Source organism: Magnolia sinica, chromosome 1 (genome assembly GCF_029962835.1).
Source record: "Magnolia sinica isolate HGM2019 chromosome 1, MsV1, whole genome shotgun sequence".
NCBI classification, from domain to species: Eukaryota; Viridiplantae; Streptophyta; class Magnoliopsida; order Magnoliales; family Magnoliaceae; genus Magnolia; species Magnolia sinica.
Genome location: NC_080573.1, coordinates 67,045,071 through 67,065,397, shown reverse-complemented (window position 1 = coordinate 67,065,397; position 20,327 = coordinate 67,045,071). Strand labels below are relative to the sequence as shown.

Below are 20,327 nucleotides of genomic sequence, written 5' to 3'. Positions count from 1 at the left end.
CTCTTACACACCCATACATATCAAGTACAACATCACCTCACATCCATCACTCCATCTCTCATCACTTCTCTTACAACCTCCCTTTCTCTCTCTCTTTCTCTTCACACTTTCCAAGCAACACCAAAAAAAAGTGGACGTCCAAGCATTTTCAAGGTGAGAAAAAAAGGTATTGTGTGTGGCCCACCTCCTCTTCCAAAATCCTTCATCTTAGCCCTTCAACTCTCATCATCTTCTATCAAAGTGAAGCATAAGGAGATCGGCATTCCATCGGACTAAGAAGATCAAATGGTCTGTGCTTTATAAGCTAGATTTTCATATTTTTATGATGGGCCAAGTGGGGCCTACCGATTGATGATATGGATCTTACTTTGGACTTTAGATGTCGTCGATGGCTCATCTTGATTCTCATGATCATTCCATGATGGGGCCATTCTCCATGGACCCCATCATGATGTTTATTTTCCATGCATGGATAGGGTCATCTAGACCTTTCATTTTGGTGGAGAAGTAATCTCCACTGTTGATTTTTGATTTGGTGGGCCCACATTTATTGAGACCCACCATGATGCATGTGTTGCATCTAAACCATCCAACCATTTGGTAAGCTTGTCTTATTACTTGAGGCCAAAAGGAGAAAGATTTATTTATCTGGTGGGCCACTGATAACAGTGGTGGGTTGAACGTCTACCATTGAAACTCCTCTGGCCCAGAGTTTTGAATAAGAATAAAATTTATTTATTTTTATTAGGTTTTTGTGACCTTATCAACTGTTGGATGGAAAAATAAATGTTATGATGGGCCTTGGCATGGAAGTCATCATCACCACTTATAATTGGGCGTGGCTCATTTGATATACATGGGGTCCATTGGTGTAGCCCATTTGATATGTATATGGCCCATGTCATGTGGCCCACTTGTCATACGAGGACCCATTGTGATGTATTCAAGGCCCATGGGTTATAGCCCATTGCAATGTACACAAGGCCCATTGGTGCTGCCCATTGATACCGCCCACTTGATGAATATAAGGCCCATGTGTTGTAGCCCATTTAATGTATCTAAGGCCCATGGGTCGAGGCCCAACGGGATGTACTTAAGGTCCATTGCAATGTGTGATTCCACCGTGGTTTATGTGTTGACCTTTATAGCGGGTTATGCCTTGGGAGCAATGATGGTTTGACGTCCACATTGTAAGAATAATGTTGATTAAATGTCCGCATTATGACTCTCCATAGGGCCCATTGATAGGCCCATACTTGTTGTGTGTAGGCCGTCTAAGCCCATCTTCGTTGTAAGGATAGTTCATCACTTTATAACATGCTTAGTATAATTCTATGACTCATGTCATACTCATCAAATGTATGATTGATATGAGTAGTGACTGATCAGAGCATATGCCATTGGGTAAATTATTTATGGGACTCACTGATGGGAGTTACCAACATGAGCGCGTGGTATGTGTAAGATTATTGCATGACTGGACAGTGTGATCCATGCATATCGCATTTGTGTGTCATGATCATTATACGCCCTAGTGACATCAGGGTTGTGGCTCAACAGGCATATTGTGGATGGCCGTATTGGATATCGAAAATACTTGGTTCTAGCATTGTGTGCACTTAAGATGTCCTTGGGTGAAAGTCTCAGAACCTTTTTGGTACCAGGAGATTCTCCAACGTCTAGACCGAGTGGATACACGAGCGCCCAAGTGCTTAATACCAGTAGGCCGCGTCTCCAACTGTGTCGTGGTCAATTGGAAGGGAGTGTGGCCTTATCCGTCCGAGTGAGAGGGTTGTAAGCTAAGCTAAGTTTCACCAGCTCATAAATGAGTCCGCTATCGATAAGCCAGGTAGGTATTGGCAGACTACTGGTCAGGCGGATAGTGAGGTCTCTTCTGCGGCTAGGGAGGCGGCAGTCAGTGTGGAGTGTACTAGACCCCGGTGATATCCCAGAGAGGAACTATACTAATATGTGTACTTAATGAGGACTTGCATGCTTGCTTTATATTTCGCATATGACATTTGGCTACATAGGCCTCGCATTGCATGGCCTTAGTATGGTTGAGAGAATTCATGCCTTGCATCACATAGCTTTGGTACAACTTATTGCATTCATGTACTTACCCACATATTTTCATATTACTCTAATATTATATACCTGGCACTTACCGTGCACACACACTTACACCACCCTTTAAGCTTTTATAAGCTTATGCACGACCATTGCATGTAGGTGTCGTTGGATTGCAGCAGCGCTGAGGCAGGAGCGCGCATTGGATTATTTTGAGCCTTTTGATCACCTTGTATTTTTTTTTCCGTATTGTACTTAAAGTTTTTGATATAGTGGATATGTGGTGATATTGTTTTGTGAATTAGTTATGCTTGTGGTTATACTTCATTACAAAAAAAAAATTTATACCGAAAATCCTCCTTGTAGGATCCTAGGATCGGAATCTGGCATGTGAGTGACGGGATCCAAGAATGGGGCACTACGGAGGTTGTCGACGCCAGATTCGGTGATTAGAAATTTTGTGAGCCCGTTTTATGAGTTTGGGGCGTGACAGAAGTTGATATCAGAGTATAACTTGGGAATACCTGAGGATCACATCACATATCTACTATGAACTTAGAATAAATAGATTCCAAGTCCGAATAACTTAGCGATTTTCTGACATAGACCCTTAACATTTATACATTAGAAAATTCTCAAGGCTGATAGGCCCTTGTTCCTTCCTCTAGGACATTATGTCTAAAAGAGTGACCCGAGTGAATCCCGCTCCACCACTTGCGACTCCCGTTCTACCACCTGCTACTCCCACTCCACCATTGGATATTCCTGCTTTTCAGCGTGGGGATGTCAATCCTCTACCTGAGACCGGTGTGGATCCGACCGTACCTGTGAGTGCCGCCCAGCTGCAGCAGATGCTACAGGTGATGACCGTTATTCTTCAGGGGCAGAGCAGGCGTCGCACTGTTATGTCAGCCGAGGTCGAGCAGGAGCGTGCAAGCGCCCTTCTCAAGGACTTCTGACAGCATGATCCCCCGCATTTTCGAAGCGAGCCAGACCCTACTGCAATAGAGATATGGTGCTCCGAGGTGGAGAAGATATTCGACACCATGAGATGTACGACCCAGCAGTGAGTCCCATTGGCCGTATTTCTTCTCTAGGGAGAGGCTCAGCATTGGTGAGCATCTGTCGCTCGAGCGATAGCGACTGATTTTGTGTGGACCTGGGAGGACTTTGTAGACCGGTTTGACGAAAAGTTCTTTCCCGAGCATATGCGACAGCAGCGCGCATTAGAGTTTAAGACTCTGGTCCAGGGGGACATGACTGTGTCCTAGTATGAGGCACGTTTCGTCGCACTATCGAGATTCGCGATGTATCTTGTTGATGATGAGGTGTAAATGGATAAATAAATAAATAGTGGCTTCCATCGTTTCTATGGTTACTTCTTAAACGGTGAGGCCCTCTCTAGAAATATACGTCTAGCTATATATACAAGATATACAGATTCCTCCATGACATATTCAATATTAATAAATCCCATGATTTAGTGTATTATTCAATAAATACATGTGTATGAAGGCCCACCATTTTAAGAACGGTTTGGGTCCTGCCCTCATGAGTCGTGTGATCAGACACATGCTTCTGACATTTGAGTAGATTGTGGAAAGGGCATAGATCTACGAGTCAGATTGGGCCAGTTTGTAGAGGGCCCGTGACCAGAGAGGAGATCAGAAGAGGAAGGCACCCTCTGGTAGCTCCCATCAGCAATAACATCGTCCACAACAGCGACACATGACTCGCCCAGCATTCTGAGCACCAGTGGCACCCCCAGCACTACCTCCGTGACCATTTTCAGGTACCTGCTTTGGGTGAGGTAAGACAGGACATCGTAGGCATGAGTGTCCCCATCTACAGCAGCAACAGTAGAAGGCACCGTATCAGCCTCCACAACAGCGCCCACAGCAACAGCAACCGCAGCACCAGCCTCCGGGACCTTCCCCACAGTAGCAGAGGCAACAGATCAGGCCACCAAAGTGGCAACAACAACAAAGACCTTAGATGAGACCTGCACCTCCCCAACAAGCCCAGGGCAGATTTTATGCCACCCAGCAGGACCCTCAGTCATCAGGAGGGATCGTCGAGGGTACTCTCCATATTTCTACATTCATTGCACGTGTATTGTTTGATTCTGGTGCATCGCATTCTTTTGTGGCCGATGATTTCTGCCGATCGACCGGTTTGCCGATGGAGTCTGCTCGTAAGGGTTTGTCAGTATCGACGCCCTTGGGGAAGACTGCAGTATTAGACCAATTTTTCTTGTCTTGCCCCCTTCTGATTGGGGATATCTTTTGGTCTGTTGACCTATTCGTATTGCCGATGTCTGAATTTAATGTCATCCTGGGCATGGATTGGCTCGCCGAGTACCATGTTATATTGGACTGCTCCACGAGGATAGTCACATTCTGTATACCTGATGTGCCAGAGTTCTAGTTTGTTGCCAAGCCCAGAGGAGAGCAGCTTTCTTGCCTGTTATCATGTGCTGTTGAAGAGTTAGCAGCTTTGAGTATCGACCAACTGCCAGTCGTTTATGGTTTTCCTGATGTGTTCCAATAGATTCCGGGGTTACCACCTCGTTGGCACACTGAGTTTAAGATTGATCTCGTGCCCGATACCGCGCCTATTTCGAAGGCCCCGTATCATATGGCACCATTGGAGTTACGGGAACTACAGAAGCAGTTGGACGAGTTGGGTGAGTTAGGCTTTATCCGTCCGAGCATTTCATCGTGGGGAGCGCCGATACTCTTCGTGAAGAAGAAGGATTGCTCGTTGAGGCTTTACGTGAATTACCGCGAGTTAACAAGGTCAGGATCAAGAACAAGTACCCACTTTCGAGGATCGATGATTTGTTTGATCAGCTGCAGGAGGCGCAGTTCTTTTCGAAGATAGACTTGCGGTCCGGTTATCGTCAGGTTCGGGTCCAAGATGAGAATATCCCGAATACAGCCTTCAGGACGCGCTACAGTCATTTTGAGTTTCAGGTCATATCCTTCGGACTGACCAATGCACCCGTGGTATTTATACAGTTGATGAACGAGTCCTTTCGTCCGTATCTCGACCAGTTTGTTGTGGTGTTCATTGACGACATTTTGATATATTCGAGGACCCGTGAGGAGCATGAGCGGCATTTGGAGATTATCTTGCAGACCCTCCATGCACACCAGCTTTACGTGAAGCTAGAGAAGTACAAGTTGTGGCATGAAGAGGTGAAGTTCCTCGGTCACGTGGTGACAAGGCAAGGTGTCGCAGTGGACCCTTCGAAGATTGATGCCATGCGTCAGTGGGGCCAGCCCACAAACGCATCTGAGATTTGCAGTTTTCTTAGTTTGGCGGGCTACTACCGACATTTTATTGAGGGATTCTCTCGTATTACAGCCTCATTGACCAGGTTAAGTTCGTTTGGAGCGACGCTTTTGAGCAGGCATTTATGGAGCTGAAGGACCGCCTCACGTCTGCTCTTGTCCTCACTCTTTCCTCTAGGAGTGATGGATTTATTGTATTTACCGATGCCTCGCGAGTTGGCTTGGGTGCTGTCCTGATGCAGCACGGGAAGTCGGTGGCTTATGCTTCTTGCCAGTTCAAGGTCCATGAGCTAAACTACCCCACACATGATTTGGAGCTGGAAGCAGTTGTCTTCACACTGAAGGTGTGGAGGCACTATCTCTGCGGGGTGAAGTTCGAGCTCTTCTCTAATCACAAGAGCTTGAAGTATCTGTTTTCTCAGTCCGAGCTGAACATGAGGCAGAGGCATTGGATGGAACTCCTAAGGACTATGATTTTGATCTTTAGTACCACCTGAGCAAGGCGAACATGGTGGCGGATGCCCTCAGCCATCAACCACGAGGCCTGGTGGCGCACATGATGTTTCAGGAGTAGAGGATGCTTGAGGTTGTGTCAGCTTTTAACTTCGAGATCAGCTTGCAGTCTTTTATTATGCAGTTATCGAACCTGTTGATTCAACCCTCTCTTGTCGCAAGGGTGATCGAGGCTCAGCAGACAGATGAGTCGTTATAAAATTTTCGAGCAGAGGCAGCATCTGAGAGTCAGACAGATTGACAGATTAGTTTTGATGGTGGACTTCGCTTCAGAGGCCGATTATGTGTCCTGGATATTCCCGAGTTGCACAGAGATCTTATGACTGAGGCACATCGATCGCGGTTCTCTATCCACTCTGGCTCGACGAAGATGTATTGCGGTATGAGGTGTCAATATTTTTGGACGGGGATGAAGCACTAGATAACTAGTTTTGTGTCCGAGTGTGACACGTGCCAGCGTGTCAAGGCCGATCATCAGAGACACCATGGTCTATTGCAGCCGTTGAGCATCCCGATGTGGAAGTCGGAGCACATATCTACCGATTTTGTCATGGATTTACCGAGGACACAACGCGGTCATGACGCCTTCTAGGTTGTCCTGGACCGTCTGACGAAGTCAGCATATTTTCTTGCGATTCGTGAGACTTGGCATACAGACCGGCTCGCCAAGCTGTTTGTTGATGAGATCGTGAGACTGCATGGTGTTCCTATCTCGATCATTTCATATCAAGACCCGAGGTTCACGTCTCAGTTTTAGAGGAGCTTTCAGAGAGCTATGGGCACTGATTTGCAGCTCAGCATCGTGTATCATTTGCAGACCAATGGGCAAACCGAAAGGGTCAACCAGATCCTTGAGGATATGCTTCGGGCTTGTGCGATTGATTTCTCGGGTAGTTAGGATGAGCACATGCGATTAGCTGAGTTCGCATATAACAACAGCTATCAGGCGACCAATGGCATGACTCATTTTGAGGCATTATATGGCAGACCGTGCAGATCTCTGAGTTGTTGGACCGAGGTTGGAGAGTGGTGTCTCCTAGGTCCCGAGCTTGTGTAGCAGACATCAGAGGCTATCCATATCATTAGGCAGAGGATGCGCACAACTCAGAGCCGACAGAAGAGTTTTGCTGATCGTCGCATCGTCTCTTGGAGTTTATCGTTGGGGACCATGTGTATCTTAAGGTCTCACCCATGAAGGTTGTGGTTCGATTTGAGATAAAGGGCAAGCTTGTCTCGAGATTTATAGGACCTTTCGAGATCACCGGGCGCGTTGGCGCCGTAACCTTTCGGCTTGCCTTGCCATTTTAGTTGTCTAGCATCCACAACGTTTTCCACGTCTCTATGTTAAGGAAGTGTGGGTCAGACATCGTTCCCGTTATTAATTGGCAGCCATTGGAGGTTTGTGAGGACGCTTCTTACGTTGAACAACTAGTTCATATCCTCGACCGGAAGGAGCAGGTCTTGTGGACCAAAGTTATTCCCTTAGTGAAGGTGCAGTGGGGCCATCATAGTGTGGATGAGGTGTCTTAGGAGCGCGAGGCGGAGATTCGAGAGCTCTATCCCCATCGTTTCGATGCTTGATTGTATGTTGTATTGTGTTTCAATTATATATGATGTTATGTTTTCTATTCCTTTATGAGTTATGATTAGCTGCGTTGGTAGTATAAATTTCGTGGATGAAATTTTTATTAGGTGGGGAGAGCTGTAAGACCCGTATCCTAGTCCGTACCGTTTCATTGACTCCCACGATCTTTCCCATCGAATTCAGGCAACTCGCGACCTATAATCGATGTTTGCGTGCGACCCTAAGTCATATCTCGTAGATTTGAGTTGGCTTAATCCAAGACTCATACTATTGCGACCGCATTATCACCGCGGTTCCAATGCCGCGTCTTGCATACCGATCCGATACCCAGGTCAAAAGATGTGGGCCTGAGTTCAATTCAAGGAAACACACTACGCATTTGCAATCCCAAGAGAATCTGTACAACATGTCCCATCAATCAATCACTCAAATCAATCAATCAATCAAAGCTTTCTTTCTCCCTAAGTCAAGTAACCACCAAGTCAACTCTCTCACCCTTTCTCTTACACCCCCATACATGTCAAGTACACCATCACCTCATATCCATCACTCCATCACCCACCACCTCTCTTACAACCACCCCCCTCTCTCTCTTTCTCTTCACACTTTCCAAGCAACACCAAAAAAAAGTGGACGTCCAAGCATTTTCAAGGTGAGAAAAAAAAGTATTGTGTGTGGCCCACCTCTTCCAAAATCCTTCATCCTAGCCCTTCAACTCTCATCACCTTCCATCAAAGTGAAGCACAAGGAGATCAACATTCCATCAGCCCAAGCAGATCGAATGATGGGTGCTTTATAGGATAGATTTTTAAATTTTTATGATGGGCCAAGTGGTGCCTACCGATTGATGGTATGGATCTCACTTTGGACCCTAGATGTGGCAGATGGCCCATCTTGATTCTCATGATCATTCCATGATGGGGTCATTCTTCATGGATCCCATCATGATGTTTATTTTCCATGCATAGATAGGGTCATCTAGATCTTTCATTTTGGTGGAGAAGTAATCTCCACTGTTGATTTTTGATTTGGTGGGCCCACATGTATTGGGACTTACCATGATGCATGTGTTACATCCAAACCATCCAACCATTTGGGAAGCTTGTCTTATGGCTTGAGGCCAAAAGGAGACAGATTTATTTATCTGGTGGGCCACTGATAACAGTGGTGGGTTGAACGTCTACCATTGAAACTCCTCTGGCCCAGGGGTTTTGAATAAGCATAAAATTTATTTATTTTCATTAGGTCTGTGTGACCTTATCAACTATTGGATGGAAAAATAAACGTTATGGTGGGCCTTGGGAATTTTAATGGTGGAAGTCATCATCACCACTTATAATTGGGTGTGGCCCATTTGATATACATGGGGCCCACTGGTGTAGCCCATTTGATATGTATATGGCCCATGTGATGTGGCTCACTTGCCATACGAGGGCCCGTTGTGATGTATTCAAGGCCCAGGGTTATAGCTCATTGCAATGTACATAAGGCCCATTGGTGCGGCCCATTGATGCAGCTCACTTGATGAATATAAGGCCCATGTGATGCGGCCCATTTGATGTATCTACGGCCCATGGGTCGAGGCCCAACGGGATGTACTTAAGGTCGATTGCAATGTATGATTCCATCGTGGTTTATGTGTTGACCTTTATAGCGGGCTATGCTTTGGGAGCAATGATAATTTGACGTCCACATTGTGAGAATAATGTTGGTTAAATGTCCACATTATGACTCTCCCTAGGGCCCATTGATAGGCCCACACTTGTTGTGTGTAAGCCATCTAGGCCCATCTTCGTTGTAAGGATAGTTCATCACTTTATAACATGCTTAGTATAATTCCATGACTCATGCCACATGCATCATATGTATGATTGATATGAGTAGTGACTAATCATAGCATATGCCATTGGGTAGATTATTTATGGGAGTTATTAATAGGAGTTACCCACATGAGCATGTGGTATGCGCAGGATTGTTGCATGACTGGATAGTGTGATCTATGCATATCGCATTTGTGTGTCATGATCATTGTACGCCCTAGTGACATCAGGGTCATGGCTCCACAGGCACATCGTGGATGGCCATATCGGATACCGAAAATACTTGGTTCTAGCATTGTAGGCACTTAGGATGTCCTTGGGTGAAAGTCTCGAAACCTTTTTGGTACAAGGAGATGCTCCAACGTCTATATCGAGTGGATACACGAGCGCCCGAATGCCAAATACCAGTAGGTTGCGTCTCCCACTGTGTCGTGATCGGTTGGAAGGGGGTGTGGCCTTATCCGCCCGAGTGAGGAGGTTGTAAGCTAGGATGAGTTTGACCAGCTCACAAATAAGTCCATTATCGACGAGCCGGGTAGGTATTGGCAGACTACTGGTTAGGCGGATAGTGAGGTCTCTTCCACTCGCTGGGTTGTGCGGCTAGGAAGGCGACAGTCAATGTAGAGTGTACTCGACCCCGGTGATATCCCAGAGAGGAACTATACTGATATGTGTACTTGATGAGGACTTGCATGCTTGCTTTGCATTTCGCATATGACATTTGGCTACATAGGCCTCGCATTGCATGGCCTTGGTATGGCCGATAGCATTCATGCCTTGCATCACATAGCTTTGGTACAGCTGATTGCATTCATGGACTTACCCGCATATTTCCACATTACTCTGATATTGTATACCTGGCACTTACCGTGCGCACACACTTACACCACCCTCTAAGCTTTTGTAAACTTATGCTCGACCGTTGCATACAGGTGTTGTTGAATCGCAGCAGCGCTGAGGCAGGAGCGCGCATTGGATTATTTTGAGCCCTTTGATCACCTTGTATTTCCATTTCCGCATTGTATTTAAAGTTTTTGATATAGTGGATATCTGGTGATGTTGTTTTTTGGCTTGGTTATGCTCCATAACAAAAAAAAAATCATACTGAAAATCCTCCTTGTAGGATCCGAGGATCGGAATCTGGCATGTGAGTGCCGGGATTCGAGAATAGGGTACTACGGAGGCTGTCGGCGCCGAATTCGGTGATCGAAAATTCTGTGAGCCTATTCTCCGAGTTCGAAGCGTGACAACAATTGAGACCCATATAACATGACAACTAAGACCCAAATAATAGGACAATTGCGACCCCAACCCATATAACAGGATAACTGCGACTCATATAACAGGACAAATGCGATCCATATAACTGAGACCCATTTAACCGAATAACTAAGACCCAAATAACAGGACAACTACGAGCGCGACCCATATAATAGGATAACTGTGACACATATAACAGGACAACTGCGATCCATACAACTAAAACCCATATAATAGGACAACTAAGACCCAAATAACAGGACAACAGCGATCGCGACGCATATAATAGGATAACTGTGACCCATATAACAGGACAACTGCGATCCATACAACTGAGACCCATATAACAGGACAACTAAGACCCAAACAACAGGACAACTGCGACCACGACCCATATAACAGGACTACTAAGACCCAAATAACAGGACAATTGTGACCACGACCCATATAACAGGATAACTACGACCCATATAACAGGACAACTGCGATCCATACAACTAAGACCCATATAACAGGACAACTAAGAACCAAACAACAGGACAACTGCGATTGCGAACCATATAACAGGATAACTGCGACCCATATAACAGGACAACTGAAACCCATATAACTAGAAAACTACGACCACGACCCATATAACATGATAATTATGACCCATATAACAGGACAACTCTGATCCATACAACTGAGACCCATATAATAGGACAAATAAGACCAATATAACATGACAACTATGATCTATACAACTGCGGCCCATTTGGGTTGTGGCTTGCATCGGTCGTAGTTGCCATGTTATATGGGTCGTAGTTGTCATGTTGTATGGATCGTAATTTTGAACGTGTTCAATTTTTTTTCTACAAAATCATTGGTACCATAGCTTATGGCCCACAATGGGGTGATCTGATCCATCCACCTTGTCGGCCAGCTCGGCGTGGGCCCAAAAAGTCCTAACTTGGGCAATGTCCACATCTAACAAATATCACAGCAAGCCTGGAAACTTTCAACTGTCACCATTATTTTCTATTTTGTTGGCCATAAGAGCACTGGATCGGGCTAATATTTGGGCCCTAGCCCTAAAATGACATGACAAAAAGGATGGGTGGAATAGATTATACACATATATCAGTGTGGGCCCATTTAGGTCGTGGTTTGTATAGGTCGTAGTTGCTATGTTATATTGGTCGTGGTTGTCATGTTGTATGGATCGTGATTTTCAACGTGTTCAATTCTTTTCTACAAAACTATTGGTACCATAGCTTATGGTCCACAATGGGATGATCCGATCCATCCACCTTGTCGGCCAGCTCGGCGTGGGCCCAAAAAGTCCTAACTTGGGCAATGTCCACATCTAACAAATATCACAGCGAGCCTGGAAACTTTCAACTGTCACCATTATTTTCTATTTTGTTGGTCATAAGAGCATTGGATCGGGCTGATATTTGGGCCCTAGCCCTAAAATGACATGACAAAAAGGATGGGTGGAATGGATTATACACATACATCAGTGTGGGCCCATTTGGGTCGTGGTTTGTATAAGTCGTAGTTGCTATGTTATATTGGTCGTGGTTGTCATGTTGTATGGATCGTGGTTTTGAACGTGTTCACGTCCTTTTCTACCAAACCATTGGTACCATAGCTTAAGGCCCACAATGGGGTGATCCATTCCGTCCACCTTGTCGGCTTGCTCCGCGTGGGCCCAAAAAAGTCCTAACTTGGTCAGTGTCCACTTCTAACAAACATCATAGTGAGCCTGAAAAGTTTTAACAGTAGGTTCCGTTGTCACCATTATTTTCTATTATGTGACCCACACAAGCTTTGGATTAGGCTAATATCTGGGCCCTAGCCCTAAAATGACACTGCAAAAAGGATGGGCGTCATGAATTATACATGTACATCAATGTGGGCCCCACGAGCTTCATCCTTGCCCGCACGTAAAAAATGGTTCTGTACACATCACTTTCTTGGCATTAAATACGACGTAACTTCTTCTTCCCTGGAAAACCGTACAACTATTGAAACAAGGACAAGGACATTTTGGTCCAAGTAATTCTCCAAAAGCTATCAGAAGGCCCTTCTGAGAATATATAAAGTGTTGTAGCGTTCTAGGTAATTTGCCCAAACTTCGAGGCAAGTACGGTCAATTTCCCTATATTTTATCCATGTCACATTTTAAGTTCATGAGATAAAATGGAGGAAAATTGAAAGGTCATGTACATGGATGATACCATTTGAAGCCGTGGGGATTAAACTCCTACTATTGAAAGCTTCCCGGACCTGTATGAATAGAAAAACTAGATATCAGCTTCATCCAAAACTTACGTGGCTTTCAAGAAGTTTTCAACAATAAGCTTTCAATCCCCGCTGCTTCCTCTGATGTGGTCCACTTTAGCCTTCAATCTTCCTCTTTTTGGGTCCATCACTTAAAATGATCTGTCAGAATAGATGAACAGTGTGGATAAAACACATATCACGGCGGGCTCCACATTGCCCCGGACATGACCGTCCGTCTGTAGCTAGGTTATGTGGGGGTAGTACCCAATCCATAGTTTCTTTTATTCTCTTGCAACCTTTTCTACTACTTCCCTCCAAGTCTTCCCAATGGAGCTAATAAAAAGACCATTTTGCCCAATACCATTTTGAAATCAACCCCCTGACTTGACCAACCGAACCATCCTCACATTTATAACAGAAGAGGATGGCTATATTATTGACCCATGGGTATATATATACTTGGTTCCTCATTTTGGGGAAGTGGGTCCAATAAATTTCTGATCTGGACCATGGATCTGATACCTTTAATGTAGATGTAGGAATTTCCCAAAAATTCCATTAATCAAAAGATCTTAGTCATACAGCTTTTGGTCCAAAGTGTTTGGATTCTTCCTTCATGTTGATTTTTGGGTAATTTTCAATCCATGCTAGGTTCCATTGTTATCCTCGGTCTGGGTCAACTAACAATGGGAGACCACTTTATCAAACTCAAGAATCGTACAATTCCTCTTCTTATAAATGCGTATGTGCATGTGATTGTTTCCAACACCTTCGAGAAGTCAGAGAGAGAGAGAGAGAGAGAGAGAGAGAGAGAGATGGAGTTTTTAGATAAAGGGGAAGGAATTGTTCTTCCGGGATTCCGATTCCACCCGACGGATGAAGAGCTTGTTGGATTCTATCTCCGGAGGAAGGTGGAGAGGAAATCACTTGGCATTGAGCTCATTAAACAAATAGATATCTATAAATATGACCCATGGGATCTTCCAAGTAAGTTGACATTCTTTACTTTATCTTCAATGCTAGTTTTATGGTTACTGCTATTATGGACGCTGCGTTAATTTGGATGCAGGATCTAACTGAATTGCAAATATTCAATTGCACCAAAAATAAATAGATCATATCTATAAATGTGGTCCTTAGGATCTTCCAAGTAAGTTGTCATTCTTCATCTCGTCTTCAAGGCTAGTTTTATGGTTACTAATATTATGGACGCTGCTTTGGAAGCATGATCCAATTGAATTGCAAATATTTAGTTGCACCAAAAATTGATGATGCTTCCTAGCATTAATTGTGAGGAATTGCAATTTCGTACTCAAGGGACTTCACGTGAAGACTAAGGAAGAATATTGCAATTTTGTTATTTTATTAGATTCCTAACTGCATTTCAATTGGATAGTGCACCTAAACACGCTTGCATATTTACACCTCTTACTTGTAAAAAAATTACGGAAAATTATTTATTTATTTATTATTATTATAAAACAAGTAATAGTGTTTTTTTTTTTTTTCGTTCTTGACTAAGATCATTCAGTATGAATTTAGCAATTTCTTCAGTGGTTGAAATCCATGAGAATATTGTCTTTCTTCATATGATCACTGCATGAGTTTCTTTCCTCATCCAGTGGTTTAGGTGAAGATGGTGTCCACCCAGTATACACTTACTTCCGGCCAAAAGTAATTGGCAGGAATCACAACACTTATTCCATAGTGCTATTTTTAAAGTCTCATTTTGAAACAGCTGTTGAATTTCCACTCACACTCCTTGGACGATGGGAAATATGTTGGAACAAATACATAGCTCGGAAAATTCCACTGCTAATTATTAACCTTCAATTTACTTGGCATGTCGTGGCCCAGCTGAAGAGTTTAATTGTCAGATTTTTGTTTTAAGCATAAAATCGAAGGCTTAGATATCGCACCCGTGTGGATATGTAACACATGTAGGTTATAAAGAAAGGATTCCATCTGTGGCACACATCCGTCAAAATTGCCCAGACTGAATATGATTCGAGCTGTGCATTCTTTGGCCTTTTTCATGGTTGAATGCGAACGGAGCTGCATTTCCATGGGCCCCAAGATGAAAGCCAACAATTTAATATCTCACGTTGGTTAACAGACGCAGCAAAAACAACAGTGATATTGATCTAGTGAGTTGTTTTGAAAAAGAAAAAAAGAAAAAAAGATAAAGAAAAAAAGAAAAGAAAAAGAAGCTTTTGTTGTATGTGATGATGAGCCTTCACCACCTACATATTTCTAGACTCGGGAGCGTGTATAGTTTCACATGAATGTAGGGTTGCAAACTTTCACGAATTACATGTGTACGTGAACAAAGTGAAAACAACAAAAGAGAGCCACTTTAATGCACCCGAAGTTAGATAACATACCAACTCTAGCTAGTATCTTTTTTGCAACTTCAAACTTCAAAGAAAGTACGTCTACTACACTTATAAGGCATGACACCTCATGCATGGAATAGAATCATACTCAAATCCAAAATTCAAAGGGTGGGATCATCAATGAAGCATGTTTATAAGAACATAGCTTTTATAAGGTTGTAAGAAGATCACGAAACAATCAGACTAATCTAAGGATGCAACTCGGGAGTGTAAACCGGTCACTGTACGGTATCATCTCTTGGGGCAATCAACCCTAGCAAAAACCAGCTCTCTCCAGGCCCTAGCCGTTACCTCTCAATCTCTCTCCATCCTCTCAAGTTCCCTCTCAATCTCTCTCCATCCTCACGTGTGTTGCACGTGATATACTTGTTGATACTAACATTTTAGTATTTACGACAACCGGTTCCTTTCTCTATGCATTTGTTGCCTTAATCAACCGTATCAAAAGTTGAAAATGTGTGACCAAAAGCCAAAGAAACGGGGACGCGGATTAGCTAAACCAACAGTGGCCAAACTCGCTACTGAAGTGACTTTACCATGTTCAGTGGGCTCACCATGAAGTATTTGTTGTATCCACACAGTCCATCAATCCGCAGAGATTATTTTAGGCCACGAGTCAAAGAATGATGCAGATCCAAAGCTCAAGTGTACCCCATCACAGAAAACAGTGGGGACAGTAACACCCACAGTTGAAACCTTTCTAGGGCTAACTATGGTGTTTATTTGAGATCCAACTTGTTTATAAGTTAACAGAGACCTGGAATAAGGTAAAAAAGAAATATCAGCTTGATCGAAAACTTCTGTGGCCCCAAGAAGTTTTTAAGGGTAGGCGTCTAATCCCCACTGTTTTTTTGTGGTGGGGTCCACTTAAGCTTTGGATCTTCCTCATTCTTTATCTTATGCCCTAAAATAATCTTTTGGAATGAATGAACAGTGTGGATACAACACATACATCATCTTCATGGTGACATCACTTCAATAGCCAGTCTCGCTCAAGTTCAGTATCTAATCCGCGTCTGAAAAAACGGATCCTAGGAATCTTCTACCACACACACCTGTTTTCTGCATTGGCTCTAAGGCCGCAGGATATGATTAGCCACGTGCTACTGTTAGAGATTCATGCAGACCATTTTTGAAAGTGGTGGGCCGAGTAAAGGTCCATGAAACCTGACCAATCAAATCTCACAACATTATGCTTCACCGAACTTGGTCTTTTCCCGCCTCACCCAATCGGCTCCCTCTATGCTAGACCAATGTCACATGGGGCTGGACCAATCAAACCTGGCCACATCAGGGCCTCGCGGTACTGGGTGTTTCCTTGGCCTCACCCAATACGATTCCCTACCATACACCTGTTTTAGGCAGTTGTCCCTAAAACAACACCCTTGCTCTATGGTTCCACCATGCTGTCTCGTCTGGAAGACATGGACTCCATCCAACAGGTGAGCTCCTCAACGATAGGTCCTGGGCCAAAAATCACTCAGATCCACCACTCAGGTGGGCTATGCCATACGGGATATTTACGGTGGGTTACCAACCATAGTTTTGTATGTGTTTGTGTGTGGGGACAACATGGTGATTATCTTTCATCCAACATGTTCATCAGACATAACTCACTGGAATAAAACCAAAGAAAGAAAGAAATAATCAGCCTTCCCCTAAACTCACGCAAGCCCATCATGTAAACTTTCTTTGTAATCATTGGTGTAGCCCTTACGAGTAATTTACCATCATATTTTGTATGTACGGGAAATATATGGTTCTTACTTGATGGCTGGCGTGGATTTAGTTCGGCTGTGGTTGCTCGTATTAGCGTGTTGATTGGCCCTTCCTGCTTTATAATTTTCTTTTCCTTTGTCATATGATAGGTCTCTCTAGGTCCTTTTTTCCAGAGGAGTCCCGAAATCTGTCTCTGTAATTCCCTTCTTCTTCAATGAAAATCTGCTAGTTTCTAAAAAATAAAAAAGATAGCGTGGATTTGGCCTAGACAACATGTTAGACCCCACTGTGGACAATGGGGTTCCCAATCAAGACCGGTACGGATACCAGTACGCAGTTAATGACAGAGGTTCTCTACCCTCACAAACCCCTCCACAACTGGACACATGTTCCAGCCTGGCATGTAAGTTGGGCATTTAAGAAAGGATCAGTAGTCCTGTCAACTATTGAGTTAAAAAAAAAAAAAAAAAAGAAAAAAAGAAGAAGAAGATGAAGAAGAAGAACAAGAAGAAGAAGAAGAAGAGAGTGCGCCCATATTAAGAAAACAAAAACAAAATATGACGAAGACAAGAGTGCCAAAAATGATCACATTTGGCTCCACTAGCATCCTAAAAAACTTATAAAATTAGTAAGAAAAGAGAAAAAAATCAAATAATTAACAAAGAGTTATGTTTAACACAATTTGAAATAATGGTTAAAAGGATTTGATTTTTGGGGCCACATGGGAAATATGTTACACTAAGGCATATTTGTTGTTGATACCATGTCAAATAATTACCTGCATTAAAAGCTCCAGCCATTAGATGATGGTGTATCAATGTATATCAAGGGACTTTAACAACACTTATACAAGTCTTTTTTCTTTTTCTTTTTTTCAGATTATGATCTTGGTGAAAACATGAGAGAAATAGACATTTTTGTTTATACAAAAATAAACCTTAAATGTCCACAATTCCTCGAAAGAATATTCTTCTTTCTTCCTTTCATTTTCTTATGCAATTGACGTAGGGAAGGACGTGTTGAATTAGAACACCGTCTTCTTAAGGGGGATAACTAATCTAAATACAAAGAGCTTCTCTGGACTCCTCATAGAGATACCTCGAATCGACGAGGAAAAGAAGATATAAAAAACTCACTAGGAAGAACGAATTTACAACCTCTTAAATAGTGACATGAACACTAGGAAGAATTTTCAGAATCAGACTACAGCTGAAACTCCTTAAAATCACGACTTACTATTTATAGGTCATGATTTCTATTAGATCTCATGGTTTTCTGCCAAAAATAGTTAGTGTCCTATTTGGCTCAACCATGTTATTCTCCTAATTTTTCTAAGCACTTTTCATGTTGGACACAACTCCTAAAGCCCAGCGGGTGAAGAGTTACAATCAAACTAAACTTATTATAAATAGTAAAAACGAAAATAAAATGCTTTTTCGACCGTGGATCTAATGGAATCTCATAAATTCAGCGTGGGCAACTCAACATAATCGATTGGGTGGCTAAAGTAGCTTCTCCTACCCAAAATCATATATTTTATGTCCAATAACTCATTCCGGTTTGCGGGATATGCCCATTTTAAGTTTCTAACGGTCTGGATCACTTCCACCGCCGATCGGGTTTTCTCTGGTTCATCTTGGCCATGAAATTGTCCGCAACCCGCTCTACATCAGCAATCAACATTTTCATGTATAATCAACGTTTTCTTTCTTACATTAAACCCTGTTAGTAACTGAAGAAATTCAATAGGTCTTTTAACTTTTTTTTTTTTTTTTTTTTTGCTTCTTCTTCTTTTCATGAAGAGGTTAGTTTTATGGGAGAAAAGGAGTGGTACTTCTTTTGTTTAAGAGGGAAAAAATACAAGAATAGCGTAAGGCCCAATAGGGTAACAGGGTCTGGTTTCTGGAAAGCAACAGGCATTGATAAGCCAATTTATGGTGCTGGCGAAAAAGCTAACGAATGCATTGGCCTCAAGAAATCTCTGGTTTACTACAGAGGGAGTGCAGGAAAGGGCACCAAAACCGATTGGATGATGCACGAATTTCGCCTTCCCATCAGCACCAAAAACACCAACCTCCTCACTGCAAAGAACACTCAAGAAGCTGTAAGATATCTTCTTTCCCTTTTTTACTTCTTTCTTTTATTTTATCCTTTTCGCCCTTTACCTTTCCTACAAACGAGTAAATTAACATTTCATGACGAATTTACTTCAAGAGCTATTATCATGACTGTTTCAAGTTCGCAGCCATTACTTAGTCATCCAAACAGTTAGTATGATGGGCCCCATGATTAATGATTCACACACCATAAATTTCTCCTAATGATGAACCGATCATTGAATCTTCCAACTTTATTAACTTTATTGGTTGAATTGGCCCCATGCTGAAATTTGCTTTCCCAACTGCATAACCATCGAGAGTAACCTGTTATTAGCCTCAAACGTACGAATTGGAAACTTTAGTTGTTGGTATATTCTCCCGTTGAGCATTGTATAAAACTTCTCGCTTAATTCGTGGTTATGAATATGTGATGATCATCAGGTGTTGGTTTTTCTCATATAAGATTCCGAGCAACTGATTACCTTTTCTTCCTTTTATGTTGTGGCAGGAAAATTGGACGATTTGTCGTATTTTCAAGAGAACTATTTCTTATAGGAAATACACACCAGATTGCAACCATGCCTTGTCTATCAAACAGACCCCGGCTAATACGTGTTCCAAAACATGCAGATTTGAGTCCGACGATACAGATATATACCCGTACTTTGGAACTTCTTCAACCATACAACAGATCGAGAAAAAACCTGTGATCAACCATATTGATGAAAACAATCTGTTTTATTCGGATCAGTTGAGCTCCGTAGTTCAACCTCCATTCTCAACCCTGTGTCCGACCTTTCCGAATTCAAATGCCATTGAGTTCTTCAAGGATGGGAATTGGGATGAGCTTGGAGACATCATGGAGTTTGCAGTCGATCCAGCCCTTATGTATGGTTGTAGATATTCCTGAATCTTGACCGACATGAGAGGCTTGTTTTTTAATCCTTGTTGGTAATATGACTGCATGTATAAAATAATACAAAAAGGAGGTTGATAGTTTTTATTTAATGTGGCACAATATGAAGTGGATTATTAAGTGTTATAAATTATTTCTCATCTTCCATGAGTTTTCAGATTGAGGTTTGCTCGAATACATACTAGTATTACAATATAATACAGCGGGACTGTTGCGTGCATGCAGATAGCATGGCACGTTATATTTCGAGTATTTGTAATGGATTGAGCAACAAGATGAAACGTGATACTCAATGCCCACACAAATCAACCACACGTGGGAAGACAATCTAATTCACCTTCACGATTGGTATTCACAGCCTCAAGTGTAGGGCCGCGATGTC

The 20,327-nt window shown here is 42.9% G+C and overlaps 1 protein-coding gene across 1 annotated transcript; it reads left to right on the top strand.

Annotated features, from left to right (window-relative positions):
* The first annotated feature begins 13,602 nt into the window (after positions 1–13,602).
* LOC131250750 (transcription factor JUNGBRUNNEN 1-like) lies at positions 13,603–20,102 on the top strand. The gene is made up of 3 exons (XM_058251043.1): positions 13,603–13,802; positions 18,733–19,034; positions 19,538–20,102. The coding sequence occupies exons 1-3, from the start codon at positions 13,631–13,633 to the stop codon at positions 19,937–19,939; spliced, it is 876 nt and encodes a 291-aa protein (XP_058107026.1). The 5' UTR covers positions 13,603–13,630; the 3' UTR covers positions 19,940–20,102.
* The last annotated feature ends 225 nt before the right edge of the window (positions 20,103–20,327 follow it).